The following is a 22,858-nucleotide window of genomic DNA, read 5'->3' as shown; positions in this document are numbered from 1 at the left end:
GATGCAACTAACAGGTCAAAGTTCATGTGAAGCAATCCATCTGCTAAGATCTTTTCAAATAATAAATGATTTGATTATTTGTGTGTTGTGAGCATTACAGTGCAATCAGAAAGACCCCCTTCCCCTTTCCACATTTTTGTTACATTATAGCCTTATTCTAAAATGGATTAAATACTTTTTTTTTTACTGCTCAATCTACACACAATACTCCATAATGACACACATTTACATAAGTTTGGAACCACCAAAACTTCCTAGATCTGCAGCCAGGCCAAACGGAATAATTGGTGGAGAAGGGCCTTGGTTAGGGAGGTGACCAAGAACCCGATGGTCACTCTGACAGAGCTCCAGAGTTCCTCTGTGGAGATGGGAGAACCTTCCAGAAGGACAACCATCTCTGCAGCACTCCACCAATCAGGCCTTTATGGTAAAGTGGCCAGACGGAAGCCACTCCTCAGTAAAAGGCATGACAGCCTGCTTGGAGTTTGCCAAAAGGCACCTAAAGGACTCTGACCATGAGAAACAACATTCTCTGGTCTGATGAAACCAAGATTGAACTCTTTGGCCTGAATGCCAAGCGTCACGTCTGGAGGAAACCTGGCACCATCCCTACAGTGAAGCATGGTGGTGGCAGCATCACACTGTGGGGATGTTTTTCACCGGCAGGGACTGGGAGACTAGTCACAGTCAAGCAAAAAATGAACGGCGCAAAGTACAGCGAGACCATTGATGAAAACCTGCTGCAGAGCGCTCAGGACCTCAGACCGTGGCAAAGGTTCACCTTCCAACAGGACAACGACCCTTAGCACACAGCCAAGACCATGCAGGAGTGGCTTCAGGACAAGTATCAACGTCCTTGAGTGGCCCAGCCAGAGCCTGGACTTGAACATCTCTGGAGAGACCTGATAATAGCTGTGCAGCAACGCTCCCCATCCATCCTGACAGAGCTTGAGAGGCTCTGCAGAGAAGAATGGGAGAAACTCCCCAAATACAGGTGTGCCAAGCTTTTAGCGTCCTATCCAAGAAGACTCGAGGCTGTAATCGCTGCCAAAAGGTGCCTTGACAAAGTACTGAGTAAAGGGTCTGAATACTTATGTAAATGTAATTTCAGTTTATTTTTTATACACTTTCAAAAATGTCTAAAAACCTGTTTTTGCTTTGGTATTATGGGGTAGTGTGTGTAGATTGATGAGGGAAAAAATAACATTTAATCCATTTTAGAATAAGGCTGTAACGTAACAAAATGTGGAAAAAGTCAAGGGGTCTGAATACTTTCCGAATGCACTGTATTAAAGGAATGTGCAACAGGTGGGATCAACTCAAAGAGAAACATATTTTTAAGTTCTGGGTTAAGTGAGAGTCAAATGTTAAGCTGATTCAATTATCTAATATTAAGCTGATTCAATGATCTTATATTAAGCTGATTCAATGATATTATATTAAGCTGATTCAATGATCTTATATTAAGCTGATTCAATGATCTTTATTAAGCTGATTCAATGATCTTATATTAAGCTGATTCAATGATCTTATATTAAGCTGATTCAATGATCTTATATTAAGCTGATTCAATGATCTTATATTAAGCTGATTCAATGATCTTATATTAAGCTGATTCAATGATCTTATATTAAGCTGATTCAATGATCTTATATTAAGCTGATTCAATGATCTTCATGACAGCATAGATCATTCACCAGCCTGCCCATCACAGAATGGTGCAATTGTCACAGTCATGAGGTGAGGGCACTCAGTCCTCTGAGTCTCAGAATTACATTCCGTTCAAACTAATGTCAATCGAATTAGAATGTCAAAATATTTGCCTTGAAAACAAGGACTTTGAACAGCAGCTGATATTGATATGGTGAAAAATCAATCATTGAGGGAGCCAAACACCAGGTAGTACACAACAACAAAAAAGGTAGGAGAATCAATATTCCAAACTCAAATCAGCTTCATAAAAAAGGTTTTTTTTTTTTATGCAAAACTGTTTTCATCTGTATCAATGACTCTACTAGAAGGGTGAACGTTAATACGAAATTTAAAACCATTAAGAAAAGTCCCTAACTGGAAAAACCTGTTATCAATCACAGTGCAATAGTCATCACAAAAACATGATTTTTAGTGTTAAAGCCCAACTAGACGATAGGCTATTAAAGGCCTGGGGGGGGGGGAGTTGTGTCATTTAAAGAAAACCATGAGAGGAAGAGGTGAACTTTAGGCTACTTTGGTGAAGATGCGAGGCATGCAATACATTGCATAAGATACAGATTACCAAGACATATGTTCATAGTTCTTTCTGCCTGACCCTTCCACACGCTGGCTCGCCTGCTCTTTCTCTTTGCTAACGATGCCAGTGTGTGTTCAGTCTTTGGTCCGTTCCGTTTTGAATATCATCTTGAGCCTATTCATTAATGATAGGCCCTGCATTACTGAAGTCCGCAAACCAAGAAATAGCGAGACACCATTCCTTTGTGCGACATACAGCTTTTGAATGCCGATCGATAGACCTAGTGCACGGTTCTGTCTGTCTGTCTGTCTGGTGGCTGACCAGCTTATACTGATAGATAGACCTAGTGCACGGTTCTGTCTGGTGGCTGACCAGCTTATACTGATAGATAGACCTAGTGCACGGTTCTGTCTGGTGGCTGACCAGCTTATACTGATAGATAGACCTAGTGCACGGTTCTGACTGTCTGGTGGCTGACCTGTCTATACTGATAGATAGACCTAGTGCACGGTTCTGACTGTCTGTCTGGTGGCTGACCTGTCTATACAGATAGATAGACCTAGTGCACGGTTCTGACTGTCTGGTGGCTGACCTGTATATACTGATAGATAGACCTAGTGCACGGTTCTGACTGTCTGGTGGCTGACCTGTCTATACTGATAGATAGACCTAGTGCACGGTTCTGACTGTCTGTCTGGTGGCTGACCTGTCTATACAGATAGATAGACCTAGTGCACGGTTCTGACTGTCTGGTGGCTGACCAGCTTATACTGATAGATAGACCTAGTGCACGGTTCTGTCTGTCTGGTGGCTGACCAGCTTATACTGATAGATAGACCTAGTGCACGGTTCTGACTGTCTGGTGGCTGACCTGTCTATACTGATAGACCTAGTGCACGGTTCTGACTGTCTGGCTGGTGGCCGAACTGCCAATACTGTACCACTCTCGTTCAGTCCTTTGCTAGCTCGCTATGAAAGATGTGTTTGTGTTCTGGGAAGTACAGCAACTAGTCTCTCCGCTCCAAAAAAATACTGAACCTTAGGACTATTCTTAGCAGAATCAAATCTTAACACTCAGAATTGGGATTCGACGCCGGGAGGTAGACATGCAAGGATTCGAGAAATCAATTATTTGGGGGATGACGATCCACCACTACGTCGTTAACAGTTGGTAAAAATGGCAGAGGAAGGCAAGCGACAGCAGGGAAGTCCTGTATGGCAATACTATGAGAAGTTAAATGAGAGAAAATGGAGGTAGAGTAATGGTAGAACAGGTGCAATACTTAGCCATCTGAAAGGGACGTACTGTGAGACTCAAACCATTGCTGGTAGCAGTGCAGCTGCATTGAGAATTCACATGGAATTTGGGGGATTTTGTTGAAAAACCGAACCCCATAAAATTGCCATTTAAACGTTATCAAAAATTGTGACAAATGGAACATCCTTAGATCCTACCTGATATCAGGAAGGCACCTTTTTGATTAGACAAGTGAAAAGACAAGTATTGACGAGTAAAGTTGCCTTTTCATTTATTGGGGAGTATTGTGAAACTCAGCAAAAAGGTGTCATGTAGGCAGAAACTGGATCATTGCATTCAGACTGGTGGCTGACCTTAGTTTTATATAGGTGATGTACTGAGGTGAGTGAATACCTGTGAAATACTAGTCAACCATGCCATGATACTAATAAAAATCGTTTTTTATTAATCCACTTTCTCACATTGTTGCATTTGTGTTGAGGAAACGTGTATGCATTCCTATACCAATACTGAAAAACGTGCAGTTTTAATAAAAAATAAAAAAAAACTGAAACCTGACAACTAAGGCACAAAACCTCAGGATAAACTCTGTTTCCCAAGAAATAAGATGGTGAGATACTATGGTGAGACAGAAGACCCAGACTAGTGTGTTTCATAGGGTCCCTGCTGTCTGTGGTGTGTTTCATTGGGTCCCCTGTAGGGGTGTTACCTGTACGTGAGCGGTGGCAGCTCCCTCTGTCTCCATGTCGTCCACTCCTCCTCCGTTGTTCAGTCCTCCTGGTTTAGTCAGCTCCTTCACCTCATCTCCCCACTCTGACAAACAGACCAATCAATCAGGAATAATAATACACTTAAACAGGCTAGCTACACCAGCAATGTGGAGATAGATATAACTTAACTATGTCCAATACTTCTGACTTAGGCAACAATTTCTTCCGACCACTTGACCTAACTTGGAAAAGTTAAAAGCCAGGTTTTTACGAGTCAAGTTGCGAGTTCAAGAAAGACTCCAGGCCACAATAATTCCACATCTAGACAGAGGGTGAATCTCAATTCCTTAATTCCTCACACCCTCTTTACACACATCCTTCTTCAAAGTGCATTGGAGGAGGTCTGAGGAGAGGAACCAGAAACCTTCTCCTCCAACGCATTTTGAGAAGGAGGCGAGGAGAGAGGAGGTGAGGAATCAAGGAAGACAATTGAGATTCACCCAAAGCAGACAGTGTTGCTGTTGAAGAAGACAGAAGTCAGATGTTTACCTGGACAGAGTGTTTCTGCATCCAGCATGCCTCCCTCCCTATACCCATCCAGCTCCTCCATCTTCACCTTGCTCCAGGGGATGTAGGTGACGCCTCGCTCCACGTCCCAGAACTTCTTATGGGTCGCCTTTATACCCTTGTTCAAGGCCCATGCAATCTACACAAAAATACAATATGCTTAAGTTATTAAGTAAAAGAAGTGTTTTAAATAACTGTGCTGCCTTGTATACCGAAAGTGCTGTACTTTTTCGATACTAGAACATGACAAAAAGAAAGATTGTTACTTTCAGTACTTTCTGTCAAATGTGTCTCACATCATGTACGGATTGATAGGAACCAGTCTGTCTAGTAATTTGTATGAATCTTCTCTAGGGGGCGGTAGTAAGCTAGCCAGGCTACTTGTCTTCTCGGGGGCGGTAGTAAGCTAGCCAGGCTACTTGTCTTCTCTAGGGGGGCGGTAGTAAGCTAGCCAGGCTACTTGTCTTCTCTAGGGGGCGGTAGTAAGCTAGCCAGGCTACTTGTCTTCTCTAGGGGCGGTAGTAAGCTAGCCAGGCTACTTGTCTTCTCTAGGGGGCGGTAGTAAGCTAGCCAGGCTACTTGTCTTCTCAAGGGGGGCGGTAGTAAGCTAGCCAGGCTACTTGTCTTCTCTAGGGGGCGGTAGTAAGCTAGCCAGGCTACTTGTCTTCTCTAGGGGGCGGTAGTAACCTAGCCAGGCTACTTGTCTTCTCAAGGGGGGCGGTAGTAAGCTAGCCAGGCTACTTGTGCATTTAGATGACACAGTGCGAGCCACATTTGATAAGCAAGTGAGAGGAGAGAGAATGCCGACAGCATGGCTTCTTCTAAGGAAAACACCATACCTCCACGCCCGCAGCTTGTTGACAACTGGCTCCAGAAGCAAAGTAATACTTTACTTACAGAGGAGATGAGGGTCAGCACACAGAAACTACTAAGCAAAAGGTGTTAAAGTAGTGCATGGGAGGTTTTAGCTCCCCACAAAAATGGAATAATTTGAGTGACAATGACATGAACATATATTCAGCATGACATTCATGTGAGCATTATAATAGGATTACACAACCCAAAAGTAAACGTGAAATGCACTCAATATATATATATATATATATATATGACAATATATTAAGACTACTTTGCGTTTGTCTGGGCTTGCTAGCAGTAGCCTGGGCGGAGCATTGCACCATGGGAGTTGAAATGCACTCTGGAAAAATCCATTGTATTTCTATGGTGTGTAGACTATTGCAATATAGAAGCTTCAGAAACTAGCTTTCAAAGTGTTTGTTGTTTTGGAAGTAAACTATTAATTTAACACATTAATACACCAATGTATAATGAATGTCATTTAACCCAACATTATGTCCAGAGTTCAGTAAATGAACGCTGATACACTACATGGCCAAAAGTATGTTGACACCCTTTCAAATGAGTGGATGGCTATTTCAGCCACACCCGTGCTGACAGGTGTATTAAATCGAGCACACAGCCATGCAATCTCCATAGACATTGGCCCGTACTGAAGAGCCCAGTGACTTTCAACGTGGCACCGTCATAGGATGCCACCTTTCCAACAAGTCAGTTCGTCAGATTTCTGCCTGCTAGAGCTACCCCGGTTGACTGTAAGTGCTGTTATTGTGAAGTGGAAACGTCTAGGAGCAACAACGGCTAAGCTGCAAAGTGGTAGGCCACACAAGCTCAGAACAGGACACAGAGTGCAGAAGCATGGGAAGAAATCGTCTGTCACCGGTTGCAACACTAACTAACGAGTTCCAAACTGCATCTGGAAGCAACGTCAGCGCAATAACTGTTCGTCGGGAGCTTTACGAAATGGGTTTCCATGGCCGAGCAGCCGCACACACAAGCTTAAGATCACCATCCGCAATGCCAAGCATCGGCTGGAGTGGTGTAAAGCTCACCGCCATTGGACTATGGAGCGGTGGAAACGCGTTCTCCATTTGGCAGTCCGACAGACAAATCTGTGTTTGGAGGATGCCAGGAGAACACTACCTGCCCCAAAGCATAGTGCTAACCGTAAAGTTTGGTGGAGGAGGAATAATGGTGTGGGGCTTTTTTCCGTGTTTCGGGCTAGGCTACAGCATACAATGACATTCTAGAGGATTCTGTGCTTCCATCTTGTGGCAACAGTTTTTGCCCTTTCATGTTTCAGCATGACAATACACCCATGCACAAAGTGAGATCATACAGAAGCTGTTTGTCGAGATCGGTGTGGCAGAACTTGACTGGCCTGCGCAGAGCCCTGATCTCAACCAAATCAAACACCTTTGGGATGAATTGGAACGCTGACTGCAAGCCAGGCCTAATCGCCCAACATCAGTGCCCGACCTCACTAATGCTCGTGGCTGAATGCAATCATCCTACATCTAGTGGAAAGCCTTCCCAGAAGACTGGAGGCTGTTATAGCAGCAAGGGGGACCAACTCCATATTAATGCCCATGACATTGCAATGAGATGCTCAATGAGCAGATACTTTTGGCCATGTAGTGCTCTGAGTCTCAGATATGGTTTTGCATCAGGAAAATGTAAGGTTCTTCTATAATTTAACAGGGCGTTTCATTTTTGAAAGAATTTGTTATTTTAGTCGTACATATTGTTCAATGTAAAGCCCAGTGGTTATTCAGTGTCTTTAGATAATGTGTTGTTTCTTTGTTGCTGTGGTATCGTTTTGGTATCGCGCATCGTGATACTAAACCTGGCATCAAAGTCAAAATTATGGTATCATGGAAACACTAGTTGCCTCTAAAACCTTGTTCAAAGCCTGCGCAATCTACATAAACACAAATATTTAGGTTAGACACTAAACAGGGCTCTATGGAGACCAACCTACATAAACACAATTATATATAATATATATATATAATATATTATATATATATATATATATATTATATATATTATATTTAGGTTAGACACTAAACAGGGCTATATAGAGACCAACCTACATAAACAATATATTTAGGTTATACACTAAACCAACAGGGCTCTATAGAGACCAACCTACATAAACACAATATATATATATATATTTAGGTTAGACACTAAACCAACAAGGCTCTATAGAGACCAACCTACATAAACACAATATATTTAGGTTAGACACTAAACAGGGCTCTATAGAGACCAACCTACATAAACACAATATATTTAGGTTATACACTAAACCAACAGGGCTCTAGAGACCAACCTACATAAACACAATATATAGGTTAGACACTAAACAGGGCTATATAGAGACCAACCTACATAAACACAATATATTTAGGTTATACACTAAACCAACAGGGCTCTATAGAGACCATTAGACACTAAACAACAAAATATCATTTTTTCAGTTGATGGCACCAGCACGATTTGATCGTACCAATTTTTTTCACGCCGATAATGATCTGACCCATGTGCCCTAATGTACCTGCATTCCATACAGAAACACGCTAATAATGAAGACATATTTTAAAATTAGCATGCCCTTGCCGGGCTTTCAGGTACATTTGCCAGTGGGCCGGTGTTAACTGCCCAGAATGAAAAGAATCCTGGGAAAGCGGGCTGATCAAGTATCTTATAATGAACCATTTTAAACTTTAAATCTGATTTTAAACTTGACAAAATCAGATTTACACTGGATTGTTTGGAGGGAAACATTTACCTTTGCGCAATCTCAAAAGGGTGTTTATTGTTAGCGATTTTGATCTGTCAGTCTACAGTTGTAGGGCCATATAAAATCTGATATATTTTGGTAAATTCCCCCCCCCCCCCCCCCCAAATTGAGTTTCCAGGTTCACTCTCCAAATCTCACTTTTCAGCCCTAAGAACATTGATGTTCTTAGGGCTGACCCCAATTAGTTGAATGGTCGACTGTTTGGTCGTTAGGCTATTGGTCGACTGAGATTATTACTGCTTGACTAAAACACACACACAGTTGAAGTCGGAAGTTTACATACACCTTAGCCAAGTACATATAAACTTAGTTTTTCACAATTCCTGACATTTAATCCTAGTAGAAATGCCCTGTTTTAGGTCAGTTACAATCACCACTTTCTTTTAAGAATGTGAAATGTCAGAATAATAGTAGAGTAAATGATTTATTTCAGCTTTTATTTCTTTCATCACATTCCCAGTGGGTCAGAAGTTTACAATTAGTATTTGGTAGCATTGCCTTTAAATTGATTTAGAGTTTATTTTTTTTACAGGGATAGTGCACATTAATCAACCTTTCAGTTAAAGTGCCAGTTTTAGCCAACCGGCTAATCTTCAAAAGCAGTCCCTGGGCAGATTATTAAAAACAATTACAATACAGACAATCAATGAGCAGTGAGCACCCCAGAGCAACATAGGACAAGCAAGACATGGCATGCAGACAGAGCAACATAGGACAAAAAGCAACAAGACAAAATCCATAAAAGCAACAAAGTGTTACCACACCTCAAAAGCTACAGACATGGAAATTGTTTAACTTGGGTCAAATGTTTCAGGTAGCCTTCCACAAGTGTCCCACAATAAGTTGGCCCATTCCTCATGACAGAGCTGACGTAACTGAGTCAGGTTTGTAGGCCTCCTTGCTCGCACGCCTTTTCAGTTCTACCCACAAATTTTCTATAGGATTGACGTCAGGGCTTTGTGATGGCCACTCCAATACCTTGACTTTGTTGTCCTTAAGCCATTTTGCCACAACTTTGGAAGTATGCTTGGGGTCATTGTCCATTTGGAAGACGCATTTGCGACCAAGCTTTAACTTCCTGACTGATGTCTTGAGATGTTGCTTATAAAATTCTTATTTACAATGACGGCAATCCGGGGAACAGTGGGTTAACTGCCTTGTAGAACAACAGATTTTTACCTTGTTGGCTCAGAGATTCGATTCAGCAACCTTTCCGTTACTAGCCCAACGCTCTAACCACCAGTGCCATCTGACGAAGATCACCAGGCCTACCCCCCTCTAACCACCAGGCTGTCTGCCTCCCTCCCTCTAACCACTAGGCTACCTGACGCCCCAAAATATTAGAATGTAATCCTATATTAGAAGTTACACTGACTGTTTTTCTTAGATTCAACAGAGAGTTTAGAACTCATGTTTCTGTGTGAAGAGAGAAGCCTCAGATTTAACGTTGACAGTAGATTTACGATGGCTTGGTGATAAGACAACATTCCATTCCATGATTAGTGTCTGTGTGCCTGTCTGTCGGTGCCAGGGAGACTCCATCTCCAGTTTATTTAAGGAAAGGACCTAGTGTCTACGTTGCATTAGTATTCCTATATAAGCAAGCAGTAATAGATATTTGGCGCCATGTAAATATTGATGTCTGTTGCATGAGTGCAAAATGTACCTTTGTATAAATTCTCTCATCTGTGATTTGTCATGAACATCCAGGAGGATGGACTTTGCTAAAACAGCTGTGGCTTATCCCTGCTGGTTGGGTTCTCAACAAATAACCTATGGGTGGGGTCGTTGACAACCTCCATGACTGCAGTAATTAAATAATAAAGTTTAGCTGTTTTGTTTAACAGTCTCTCCTTTGATCAGAATAATTTTACCACATTATAAAAAGAGTTGGTTTAACTTTTTAGTGACAGGGTGCAGTATTCGGAAATTCGAGATGAATGACGTGCCCAAATTAAACTGCCTACTACTCGGGCTCAGAACGTAGGATATGCATATTATTAGTAGATTTGGATAGAAAACACTCTGAAATTTCTAAAACTGTTTGATGTCTGTGAGTATAACAGAACTCATATGGCAGGCAAAAACCTGAGAAAAAAATCCAACCAGGAAGTGGTTTGTAGTTTTTCAAGACTGGGCCTATTCAGTATACAATGACTTAGGGTTCATTTTGCACTTCCTAAGGCTTCCACTAGATGTCAACAGTCTTTAGAACGTTGTTTCAGGCTTTTGCAGTGAACAGAGAGCGAACAAGACCTCCTGGAGTCTGATGACCGAGAGAATGACATGGCCTCAGTTGCGCGCGTTCACGTGAGAGGTAGCTGTGTTCCATTACATTTTTGAAGACATTTGAATCGTCCGGTTGGAATATTATTGAAGATTTATGTTAAAAGGCCCTAAAGATTGATGCTATACATCGTTTTACATGTTTCTACGAACGTAAATATAACTTTTTTTACTTTGTCATGAAATTTTCTGCGCGCTTCCTACATTTGGAGTAGCTTACTGAACGCGCTAACAAAAAAGGTCATAAATGATGGACTTTATCGAACAAAACAACATTTGTGGACCTGGGATTCCTAGGAGTGCATTCTGATGAAGATCATCAAAGGTAAGGGAATATTTATAATGCTATTTATGATTTTAGATTACTCCAAAATGGCGGGTATCTGTATTGCCTGATGTTTTTTGAACGCTGTACTCAGATTATTGCAAAGTGTGCTTTCCCTGTGAAGCTTTTTGAAATCTGTCACAGCGGTTGCATTAAGGAGATGTTTATCTATAATTCTTTGAATAACAGTTTAATATTTTATCAACGTTTATGATGAGTATTTCTATAAATTGATGTGCTCAATCACCGGAAGTTTTCGGAGGGAAAGCATTTCTGAACATTACGGGCCAATGTAAAATGGGGTTTTTGGATATAAATATGAACTTTATCGAGCAAAACATATTGTGTAACATGAAGTCCTATGAGTGCCATCTGACGAAGATCAAAGGTTAGTGCTTCATTTTAGCTGTATTTCTGGTTTTTGTGACGCCTGTCCTTGCTTGGAAAATGGCTGTGTGGCTTTTATTTTTTAGGCACTGTCCTAACATAATCTAATGTTTTGCTTTCGCCGTAAAGCCTTTTTGAAATCGGACAACGTGGTTAGATTAAGAAGTGTATCTTTAAAATGGTGTAAAATAGTTGTATGTTTGAGAAATTTGAATTATGAGATTTTTGCTGTTTTGAATGTGCCGCCCTGCTATTTCACTGGCTGTGTCCCGCAGGTGGGACGCTACCGTCCCACATAGCCCATACTAGTTAACACAAATCAAAAAGTACCTTGATGGCTTTCTGGTTGACCTTGAAGGATCCTCTGCCGAGTTTGTGTAGAGCTCTGTAGGCATCCTGCCTGTGGACCATTACTATGTAGGCACAGCCCCGAGGAGGGATCATCTGGAGGGGAGAGGGATAGAGAAGGTTGGTATTAGCTCCTAAATTGTTCCCTTTCACAACAGCCTAGTGTATTTTTCAGGGTCAATCTCCCCTCCTACGTCCTATATAGAGCGCTCTGTTATTAGACTATTTCTGATGTGGCTCCAGTGAAAAGTAGTGCACTAGAAAAGGGAATAGGTTGCCATCGAGTAGATCAGTGTCAGCTTCATACTTACATTGATGGAGTCTATCTGCCCAAACTCCTCTAGTAAACACATGACGTCCTGCTGAGAAGTCTTCTTGTCTAGCTGGCCCACCCACAGAGTCGTGGTGCAAACTACACAACGAGGGAAACATTCGATATGGGCCCTGGTCAAATATAGTAGGGAATAGGGTGCCATTTTGGGACGCAGCCCTTGTGTATCTGACAGTACGTACCACTGAGCGTCTGGCTCTTGATGCTGGGCAGACCTTTCTGTCTACGGTCTTTGTCCTTCTCTCTCTCCTTCCTCTCCTGCGAGCGGGAGCGAGGGGAGTTCCAGCGACTTTCCCTGGAGCGGGACCCAGAGCGCTGTGAAGAGTGTCGGGGCTTCCGGGAGGGAGAACCAGATCTGGACCTCTTTCTCCTGGGAGAACTGGAGAAATCAAATCTTAAAAATGCTTTTAAAATCACAACACACTAAAATCAGGGCTCTCCAACCCTGTTCCTGAAGAGCTACCGTCCTGTAAGTTTTCACTTTAACCCTAATCAAACGCACCTGATTCTAATAATTACCTGGTTGATAAGCTGAATCAGGTTTGTTACAACTGGGGTTGGAATGAAAACCTACATGAGGGTAGCTCTCCAGGAACAGGGTTGGAGAGAACTAAAGCAATCAGGCTCAAAACGGCGGATTAAATGTCAAGCTCAAAACGCCGGACTAAAAGCCAGGCTCAAAACGGCGGACTAAAAGCCAGGCTCAAAACCGCAATACGGCAGACTAAAAGCCAGGCTCAAAACAGCAATACGGCAGACTAAAAGCCAGACTCAAAACAGTGGACTAAAAGCCAAGCTCAAAACGGTGGACTAAAAGCCAGGCTCAAAACCGCAATACGGCAGACTAAAAGCCAAGCTAAAAACAGCAATACGGCGGACTAAACGCCAAGCTAAAAGGTGGGAACAAACAGGATTCCATTAGAGGTCTCCTAAACATTACCAACTAATATCAACAATAGGCAGCTTCTTACCGAGAGCCAGACCTGGAGCGTGACCTCCTGCCGTGACCACGCTGCCTCCCCTCCCTCCTCCCAGACGGATCTTCTCTTTCTCTGGAGTTTCCCTGGTCAGTGTGCTGGCTCTGGCTGTAGCCCTTGTTCAGACCAGGGTATCCTCCACCAGGTGTCTGCTGTCTCCCAGGCTGGCCCTGAAACGGTTGCTCCACGTTGGGCTGCATCTGACCAGGAAAATGGCTGTCGTACTGGTTCCCTGGAACAAGGGGATTCATCTCCTCTCTCTTTACTTCTTCTGGTTCGTCGATAATCAAAACGGTCCAGGAGTTTCTGAAGATCGACATCCATAACAACGAGAAGAGCATAATTTAGCTCCACATCCATAACAACGAGCATAGCATAATTTAGCACCACATCCATACCAACGAGAAGAGCATAATTTAGCTCCACATCCATAACAACGAGAAGAGCATAATTTAGCTCCACATCCATACCAACGAGAAGAGCATAATTTAGCTCCACATCCATAACAACTAGAAGAGCATAATTTAGCTACACATCCACAATGATTTACTTAAAACATCCATAAAAATCACACTAGACGTAATATCTGTGTCTGACCATCCCTCTCAGGGAGGCTTCAAGAAAACCACAGCACAACGCCTCTCCCCCATGTGACCTACTTGTGTGTATGTACTGACATGTATGTGTAACTGACAGATTCACATACACACACTACACGTTAATGTTTTTAAATGTATGCAAATTGTAATGTCTGGTCAGCCGTGGTGTTGGGAACCATAGGGATGGGGGGGGTTGAAACCTCTGGAGGCCTTTTCTCCTGTTTACACTAGTGACCATATCCCCCACGCATCCCGCACAGGTGGAGGTGTTGCTAACGTTTACAACAAATTTCAAAATTACAAAAGGTATGTGTTTTCGTCTTTTGAGCTTCTAGTCATGAAATCTATGCAGCCTACTCGATCACGTTTTTTAGCTACTGTTTACAGGCCTCTTGGGTCGTATACAGCGTTCCTCACTGAGTTCCCTGAATGCTTATCGGATCTTGTAGTCAAGGCAGATAATATTCACATTTTTGGTAACATCAATGTTCACATGGAAAAGTCCACAGACCCACTCCAAAAGGCTTTCGGAGCCATCATCGACTCAGTGGGTTTTGTCCAACATGTCTCCGGACCTACTCACTGCCAGTCATACTCTGGATCTAGTTTTGTCCCGTGGAAAAAAATATTGCGGATATTAATGTTTTTCCTCATAATCCTGGACTAATCGGACACCATTTTATTACGTTTGTAATCTCAACAAATATTCTGCTCAGACCCCAACCAAGGATCATCAAAAGCCGTGCTATAAATGCTCAGACAACCCAAAATTCCTAGATGCCCTTCCTTTCTCCCTCCACCTACCCAAGGTCGCAGGAGTACAAAAATCGGTTAACCACCTGAGGATCTAAATTTAACCTTGCGTAATACCCAAGATGCAATCGCACCCTTAAAACAAAAAACATTTGTCATAAGAAACTAGCTCCCTGGTATACAGAAAATACCAGAGTCCTGAAGCAAGCCTCCAGAAAATTGGAACCGAAATGGAGTTCCACCAAACTGGAAGTCAACCGACAAGCTTGGAAAGACAATACCGTGCAATATCGAAGAGTCCTCACCGCTGTTCGATCATCCTATTTTTCCAAACCTAATTGAGGAGAATAAGAACAATACAACATTTATTATCGATACTGTCGCAAAGCTAACTAAAAAGCAGCATTCCCCAAGAGAGCTTTCACTTCAGCAGTGATGAATTCATCGACGAAAAGAGAACGATCATTAGAAAGAAAATTACGGACTCCTCTATGAGGAGTATTTCTCCAAATCTCAGTTGTACCGAGTCAGAACTGCCAGGACCTCGGATCAACGGAGGCAAGTTTTTTTAAATCCTTTGTCTCAACACAGTCATGACCTCTAAACCGTCAAGCTGTATACTGGACCCTATTCCAACTACTGAAACAGCTACTTCCTGTACTTGGTCCTACTATGTTGAACATAAAAAACATCTCCCTATCCTCCAGGTGTACCAAACTCACTAAAGAAGTGCCAGTAATAAAGCCTCTCTTGAAAAAGCCAAACCTTGAACCAGAAAATGTTAAAAAAAAATATAAAAATCAGCCTTTATTGAATATCCCATTCCTCAGTTTTGGGGGAAAAGGGTGTTGCGCAGCAACTCACCGTCTCCCTGAAGACAAATAATGTATTTGAAAAGTTCCAGTCTGATTTTAGACCCCATTATAGCACAGAGACTGCACCAGTTAAAGTGGTAAATAACCGTTTAACCTCTCTAGGGGAGGTGGGACGAAATCGTCCCACACTATTCAACAGCCAGTGACAAATCAGAGCGGCAAATTTAAAACCACAAAATGTCAAAGTTCTCAAACATAGGACTATTTTATACCATTTTATAGATACACTTCTCCTGAATCGAACCACGTTGTCCGATTTCCAAAAGGCTTTACAGCGAAAGCAAAACATTAGATTATGTTAGGAGAGTACATAGACACAAAAAACCACACAGCCATTTCCAAGCAACTAGCATGCATCACAAATACCCAAAACACAGCTAAATGCAGCACTAACCTTTGATGATCTTCATGAGATGACACTCCTAGGACATTATGTTATACAATACATGCATGTTTTGTTCAATCAAGTTCATATTTATATCAAAAAACAGCTTTTTACATTAACATGTGATGTTCAGACCTAGCATACCCACCGAAAACTTCCGGTGAATTTACTAAATTACTCACGATAAACGTTGACAAAATACATAAATTATTTTAAGAATTATAGATACAGACCTCCTTTATGCAAACGCTATGTCCGATTTTAAAATAGCTTTTCGGCGAAAGCACATTTTGCAATATTCTGAGTACATAGCTCGGCCATCACGGCTAGCTAATTTGACACCCACCAAGTTTGGGGCAACCTAAACTCAGAATTACTATTAGAAAAATTGGATTACCTTTGCTGTTCTTCGTCAGACTGCACTCCCAGGACTTCTACTTCAACAACAAATGTTTTGGTTCCAAATAATCCATAGTTATATCCAAATACCGCTGTTTTGTTCGTGCGTTCTGGTCACTATCCGAAGGGTAACGCGTGAGCGCATTTAGTGACAAAACATTTCAAAATATTCCATTACCGTACTTAGAAGCATGTCAAATGCTGTTTAAAATCAGCGGTTTCTCGTAAAATAGCGATAATATTCCAACCAGGCAACGTTGTATTTATTCAGAGAGAGAAAGAAAAACATGGAGAAGTCTCGTGAACGCACATCTCAGTCTCACTGTCCCCAGGCTGACCACTCACAAACTCTGCTGCTGTACTTTGCCCAGAGACAGCAGACACCCCATTCCACTTTCTGCCGGCTTTAGAGAGCCAATGGAAGCCTTAGAAAGTGTCACGTTACAGCACAGTAGCTGTATTTTCGATAGAGATGCAACAGAAGGACAACAAATTGTCAGACAGGGCACTTCCTGTATGGAATCTTCTCAGGTTTTGGCCTGCCATATGAGTTCTGTTATACCTCACAGACACCATCCAAACAGTTTTAGAAACTTCAGTGTTTTCTATCCAAATCTACTAATTATATGCATATTCTAGTTTCTGGACAGGAGTAGTAACCAGATTAAATCGGGTACGTTTTTTATCCGGCCGTGAAAATACTGCCCCCTATACCACAACAGGTTAACCTCTCTAGGGTAGGGGGCAGTATTTTCACGGCCGGATGAAAAACGTACCCAAATTAAACGGCCTACTACTCGGGCCCAGGAACTGGAATATGCATATTATTAGTACATTTGGATAGAAAACACTGAAGTTTCTAAAACTGTTTGAATGATGTCTGAGTATAACAGAACTCATATGGCAGGCAAAAATCTGAGAAGAATCTAACCAGGAAGTGATCATTCTGGTGCTTGTAGTCCTTTCAAGTCATTGCCAATGGAACACACAGTGAGTTAGGGTTCATTTTGCAGTTCCTAAGGCTTCCACTAGATGTCAACAGTCTTTAGAAAGTTGTTTGAGGCGTCTAATGATGAACAGAGACCGAACAAGAAGGCTGGGAAGTTGTAGACCCATCAGTTCATTGGCGCGCGTTCATGTGAGAAGTGATCTGTGTTCCAAAACGTTTTTCAAGACACAGGAACTGTCCGGTTGGAATATTACTGAAGTTTCGCGTTCAAAAGGCCCTAAAGATTGATGCTTTACAACGTTTGACATGTTTGAACGAACGTAAATAGATTTTTTTTCCCGGCGAGCTTCCTACATTTGGAGTAGCTGAACTGAACGCCGGTGAACAACAAGGAGCTATTTGGACATTGAATTACGGAGTTTATCGAACAAAACAACATTTATTGTGGACTTGGGATTCCTGGAAGTGCCTTCTGATTGAAGATCAAAGGTAAGCGAATATTTCTAATGCAATTTATGATTTTAGATGACTCCAAAATGGCGGCTATCTGTATTGTCTAGTGTATTTTTCTGAGCGCAGTACTCAGATTATTGCAAAATGTGCTTTCCCAGTAAAGTTATTTTTGAAATCTTTCACAGCGTTAGCATAAAGGAGATGTTCATCTATAATTCTTTGAATGACAGTTTAATATTTTATCAACGTTTATGACGATTATTTTTTGTAAATTGTAGCGCTGATTCACCGGAAGTGTTGGAGGCAAATATCTCTCTGAACGTCACACGCCGATGTAAAATGCTGTTTTTTGACTATAATATGAAGTTGATGGAACAAAACATGCATGTATTGTATAACATAATGTCCTAGGAGTGTCATCTGATGAAAGCTCATCAAAGGTTAGTGCTGCATTTAGCTGTGTTTTGGGTTATTTGTGATGCATGCTAGTTGCTTGGAAATGGCTGTGTGGTTATTTGTGTCTATGTACTCTCCTAACATAATCTAATGTTTTGCTTTCGCTGTAAAGCGTTTTGGAAATTGGACAACGTGGTTCGATTCAGGAGAAGTGTATCTATAAAATGGTGTAAAATAGTCCTATGTTTGATAACTTTGAATTATGACATTTTGTGGTTTTAAATTTGGCGCTCTGATATCTCACTGGCTGTTGAATAGTGTGGGACGATTTCGTCACACCTCCCACTAGAGAGGTTAATGGCGTCAGGACCAAGCCTCTGCATCTGTCCTCCTAGACCTTAGTGCTGCTTTTGACACCATCGATCACCACAATCTTTTGGAGAGATTGGAAACCCCAACTGGTCAACACGGACAAGTTCTTGCCTGGATTAGATCTTATCTGTCGGAAAGGTATCAGTTCGTCTCTGTGGGTGATTTGTCCTCTGACAAATCAATTTTAAGTTTTGCTGTTCCTCAAGTTCCGTTTTAGGACCACTATTGTTTTCACTATATATTTTACCTCTTGGTGATGTCATTCGGGAAACACAATGTCAACTTTTCACTGCTATGCGGACGACACACCGCTGTACATTTCAATGAAACACAGTGAAGCCCCAAAATTACCCCCCCTGGAAGCCTGAGTTTCAGACGTAAGGAAGTGAAGCGAGGCGAATGTTTACTTTTAAAATCAGACCAAACATTTAGTTCTAGGTAACAAGAAACAAAGAGATCTGCTGTATGATATGACAATTAATCTTGATGGTTGTACAATCGTCTCAAATAAAATTGAAGGACATCAGCGTTAATCTGGATCCTGATCTCTCGTTTGACGAAACACAGCCAGGACATAATATTTCCCTCTCATAACAATTAAAAATGTGAAACTTTGTCATAAAATTATGCAGAAAAGCTAATCCATGCTTTTGTCACTTCTAGATTAGACTACTGCAATGCTCTACTCTCCGGCTAAAGCACTAACTAAACTTCAGTCAGTGCTAAACATGGCTGCTAGAATCTTGACTAGAACCTAAAATGTGATCATATTACTCCAGTGCTAGCCACTCTACACTGGCTTCCTGTTAAGGCTAGGGCTGATCGAGGTTTTACTGCTAACCTACAAAGCATTCCGTGGGCTTTGCTTGCTCCTACCCTCTCTCCAATTTGGTCCCTGCCGTACATACCTACACGTACGCTACGGTCACAAGACGCAGGCCTCCTTACTGTCCCTAGAATTTCTAGGCAAACAGCTGGAAGCCGGGCTTTCGTCTATAGCGCTATATTTTTACTGGAATGGTCCTGCCTATCCATGTGAAGCGACGCAGACTCAATCTCAACCTTTAAGTCTTTACTGAAGACTCATCTCTTCAGTAGGTCATATGATTGAGTGTAGTCTGGCCCAGGAGTGTAAAGGTGAACGGCAAGGCACTGGAGCTAAGAACCGCCCTTGCTGTGAATGCCTGGCCGGCCTCCACTCTCTCCACTGGGATTCTCTGCCTTGATCCTATTACAGGGGCTGAGTCACCGGCTTACTGGTGCTCTGCCATGCCGTCCATGCATCACTTGAATGGGTCGAATCACTGACATGATCTTCCTGTCTGGTCTTGCGCAGGCTTGTGCGGTGGAGGAGATCTTTGTGGGCTATACTCAGCCTTGTCTCGGGGGAGTAAGTTGGTGGTCTGTTCATATCCCTCTAGTGGTGTGGGGGCTGTGCTTTAGCAAAGTGGGTGGGGTTATATCCTGCCTGGTTGGCCCTGTCCGGGGGTATGGTCGGACAGGGCCATAGTGTCCCCAACCCCCCCCCCCCCCCACCCAGTCTCCAGTATCTATGTTGCCGGGGGGCTAGGGTCAGTCTGTTATATCTGGTGTAATTCTCCTGTCTTATCTGGTGTCCTGTGTGAATTTAAGTATGCTCCCTCTAATTCTTTCTCTCTCTCTCGCTCTCTCCCCTCCACTAGGACCATGCCTCAGTCCCACCTGGCTGTACTCAGTCCCACCTGGCTGTACTCAGTCCCACCTGGCTGTACTCAGTCCCACCTGGCTGTACTCAGTCCCACCTGGCTGTACTCAGTCCCACCTGGCTGTACTCAGTCCCACCTGGCTGTACTCAGTCCCACCTGGCTGTACTCAGTCCAACCTGGCTGTACTCAGTCCAACCTGGCTGTACTCAGTCCAACCTGGCTGTACTCAGTCCAACCTGGCTGTACTCAGTCCAACCTGGATGTACTGCTTGCTGATATGGAACCCTGACATGTTCACCGGACGTGCTAGCTTGTCCCGGACCTGCTGTTTTCAACTCTCTCTCTAGCGCACCTGCTGTCTCGACCTCTGAATGCTCAGCTATGAAAAGACAACTGACATTTACTTGTGAGGTACTGACATGTGGCACCCTCAACAACCACTGTGATTATTATTTGACCCTGCTGGTCATCTATGAACGCTTGGGCCTTAATGGCCATGTTCCGTTATAATCTCCACCCGGCACAGACAGAGGGCTGGTCACCTTTCTCAGCCTGGTTCCCCTCTAGGTTTCTTCCTAGGTTCCTGCCTTTATAGGGAGTTTTTCCTAGCCACCATGTTTCTACATTTGCATTGCTTGCTGTTTGGGATTTTAGGCTGGGTTTCTGTACAGCACTTTGTGACATCTACTAATGTAAAAAGGGCTTGAAATAAATGTAATATGTGACATACAAAAAAACTATTGTATTATGTGTTGGACCCCAGTAAGACTAGCTGTCGCTAATTGCGATCCTAATAAATCAGGAATCAAAAGCTGTCCTGTTAGATTAGGCCTCTGAAATTGTCTGTTGGTCAAAAATGTGCCTAAAGTACAAAACTTCATTACCTTAGCTAGTGAATTCTTCTGCTCAGGATGTGTCTGGTGTGTGTTCAACAGTGGATGGTGTGTATTATGCTGGCCTTGGACCATCTGTGAGTGGTTCTGGTCAGCCATGGTGTTGTGAACCATAGGTGGAGTCTGTTGCCCTGGCTGGAACCTCTGGAGGATCTTCTGAAGCTGGACAGACAGGAAGGAATACAGCAGAATTACACTTAATCCACCCAATCAGTTACTACCTTGGTGACAAGCAAGATACTACGCATTTATCCTTTTATTGGGCTGGTATATAACTTTTTTTTCAGAAGAATTAACTAGTTTACAGTAAACAGACAAATGGATTGGTCAAGAAAGAGCAATGGTGAATTTCTGTCACAGTCATGTTGTTCTGGGGTATATGAGCTAGTAGTGTGTAATAGTGTAACTATAACAAAATACTTAGAATGAGTATAACTGGAATAGAACCACTGACCATGGCAATTTGACAGGTAAACTCATGGGTACACTCATAGAAGTAGGAAACAGAATACAGGATCTCTATGGGTGCACTCATCATGGCTGACCTGGTATTGTGATGCATACTTTCATTCTATAATAGCTCTCACCTCGTGTCCCTGTCCAGACTGGAAAAGCTGTGCCACAGCAGCCAGGGCCTCAGGGTTCTGGAGCTGTGGGGGGAGCTGGGGCAGGGCTGCTGCTATGGAGGCACTGGAGACTTGGGGCAGGCCTTCTGCTATGGAAGAACTGGAGACCGGGGTGTGGACTGCAGCTATGGAAGAACTGGGCACCTGGGGCTGGGTCTGGAGGTCCTCCTGGGGGGAGGGAGCAGGGACTAAGGAGCCAGCAGCCATGTCCAACAGGGGCTGGACGATGTCCATCTCAAATACAGCGTTCTTCTGCCACAGGTTGAGAACACGGATGATCTTACTCTGCAGGGAGACAGAAAGGGGAGGAGTAACAACCCGTAATGAGAGGTTTATGTTCTGCTTTAGTTGGCCATTAAGAATATCAGAAAGAGTAAGGTTTCAACTCTTCATTTTTGAACCAGCTCAATACAGCCCACGCCACCCAATACAGCCCCACCCCACCCAATACAGCCCCACCCCACCCAATACAGCCCCACCCCACCCAATACAGCCCCACCCCACCCCCACACAGCCCCACGCCACCCAATACAGCCCCACCCTACCCAACTACTGATTAAGTCAATACAATCATCCACTATTTAACCGCTTGATTAATTGAATACAATCATCCACTGTTTAACCACTGATTAATTGAATACAAACATCCACGACTTAACCGCTGATTCAATTGAATACAATCATCCACGATTTAACCGCAGATTAACTTTATACAACATCAATGATTTAACCTCTGAATAGTGTGTTATCGCTTGAACAAAAACCGTGCATCCCTGACTTGGTGGAACACTGGAAAAAAACAGTTACCAGTAATAACCCACCTTGTCATCGTGTGGACAGAGGTAGAGGTTCTGGAAAGTCGGGGTGAAGTTTTTCTGGAACCTGGGTCCATAGACGTCCTTATCCACTCCAAACTGATGTCGGGACTGTCGGACGATGGAATCCACCACGTATAGACCAGGAACCTTCAGTTCTGGTTTACACTGGAGTAACAAGTAACTGAGTTATTATCACTAGTCTTTCCACATTATCACTGGTCTACAAAATTACAATAAGGGTAAAAAAAAAAGGTTTGTTTTTGTTATATGCTTCGAAAGCTACTGGTATTGTCTGAAAGCAAAGTGACCCACTATTTATAGTAGTTCCTTGGTTGTGTTTCCATGACTTACATTCTTGATGAACTTCTCACAATCTGGACAACATGCTTGTATAGCTGAAAGAGGACAAGAAGTGGAAACGGGATCAAATGTTTCATGGTGTGAATCTAAACAAGGTCACATTTTGGCATCAATTGTTTTTACATATTTCATTTTCCAATGAGAAACACTCACACGTGTTACTCTAATGTTGGCCTAACTTACCTTGATAGCCTTATTGCCGATTTAGT

The 22,858-nt window shown here is 42.7% G+C and overlaps 1 protein-coding gene across 1 annotated transcript; it reads right to left on the bottom strand.

Annotated features, from left to right (window-relative positions):
* Nucleotides 1-4,252: 4,252 nt before the first annotated feature.
* On the bottom strand, nucleotides 4,253-22,781 carry LOC115187970 (splicing factor, arginine/serine-rich 15; the record flags this gene model as incomplete). Its single annotated transcript, XM_029747059.1, is given in 10 exon segments — nucleotides 4,253-4,301; nucleotides 4,748-4,904; nucleotides 11,761-11,874; nucleotides 12,090-12,190; nucleotides 12,292-12,488; nucleotides 13,081-13,392; nucleotides 20,907-21,007; nucleotides 21,433-21,756; nucleotides 22,293-22,454; nucleotides 22,773-22,781. Coding segments are annotated over 10 exon segments (1,526 nt in total), but the record flags the coding sequence as incomplete, so codon positions are not given.
* Nucleotides 22,782-22,858: the final 77 nt, after the last annotated feature.

This window comes from Salmo trutta, unplaced genomic scaffold, assembly GCF_901001165.1.
Source record: "Salmo trutta unplaced genomic scaffold, fSalTru1.1, whole genome shotgun sequence".
Lineage (NCBI taxonomy): Eukaryota > Metazoa > Chordata > Actinopteri > Salmoniformes > Salmonidae > Salmo > Salmo trutta.
Note: the sequence above shows the minus strand (reverse complement) of the source record. Positions and strands in the feature narration are given on the sequence as shown.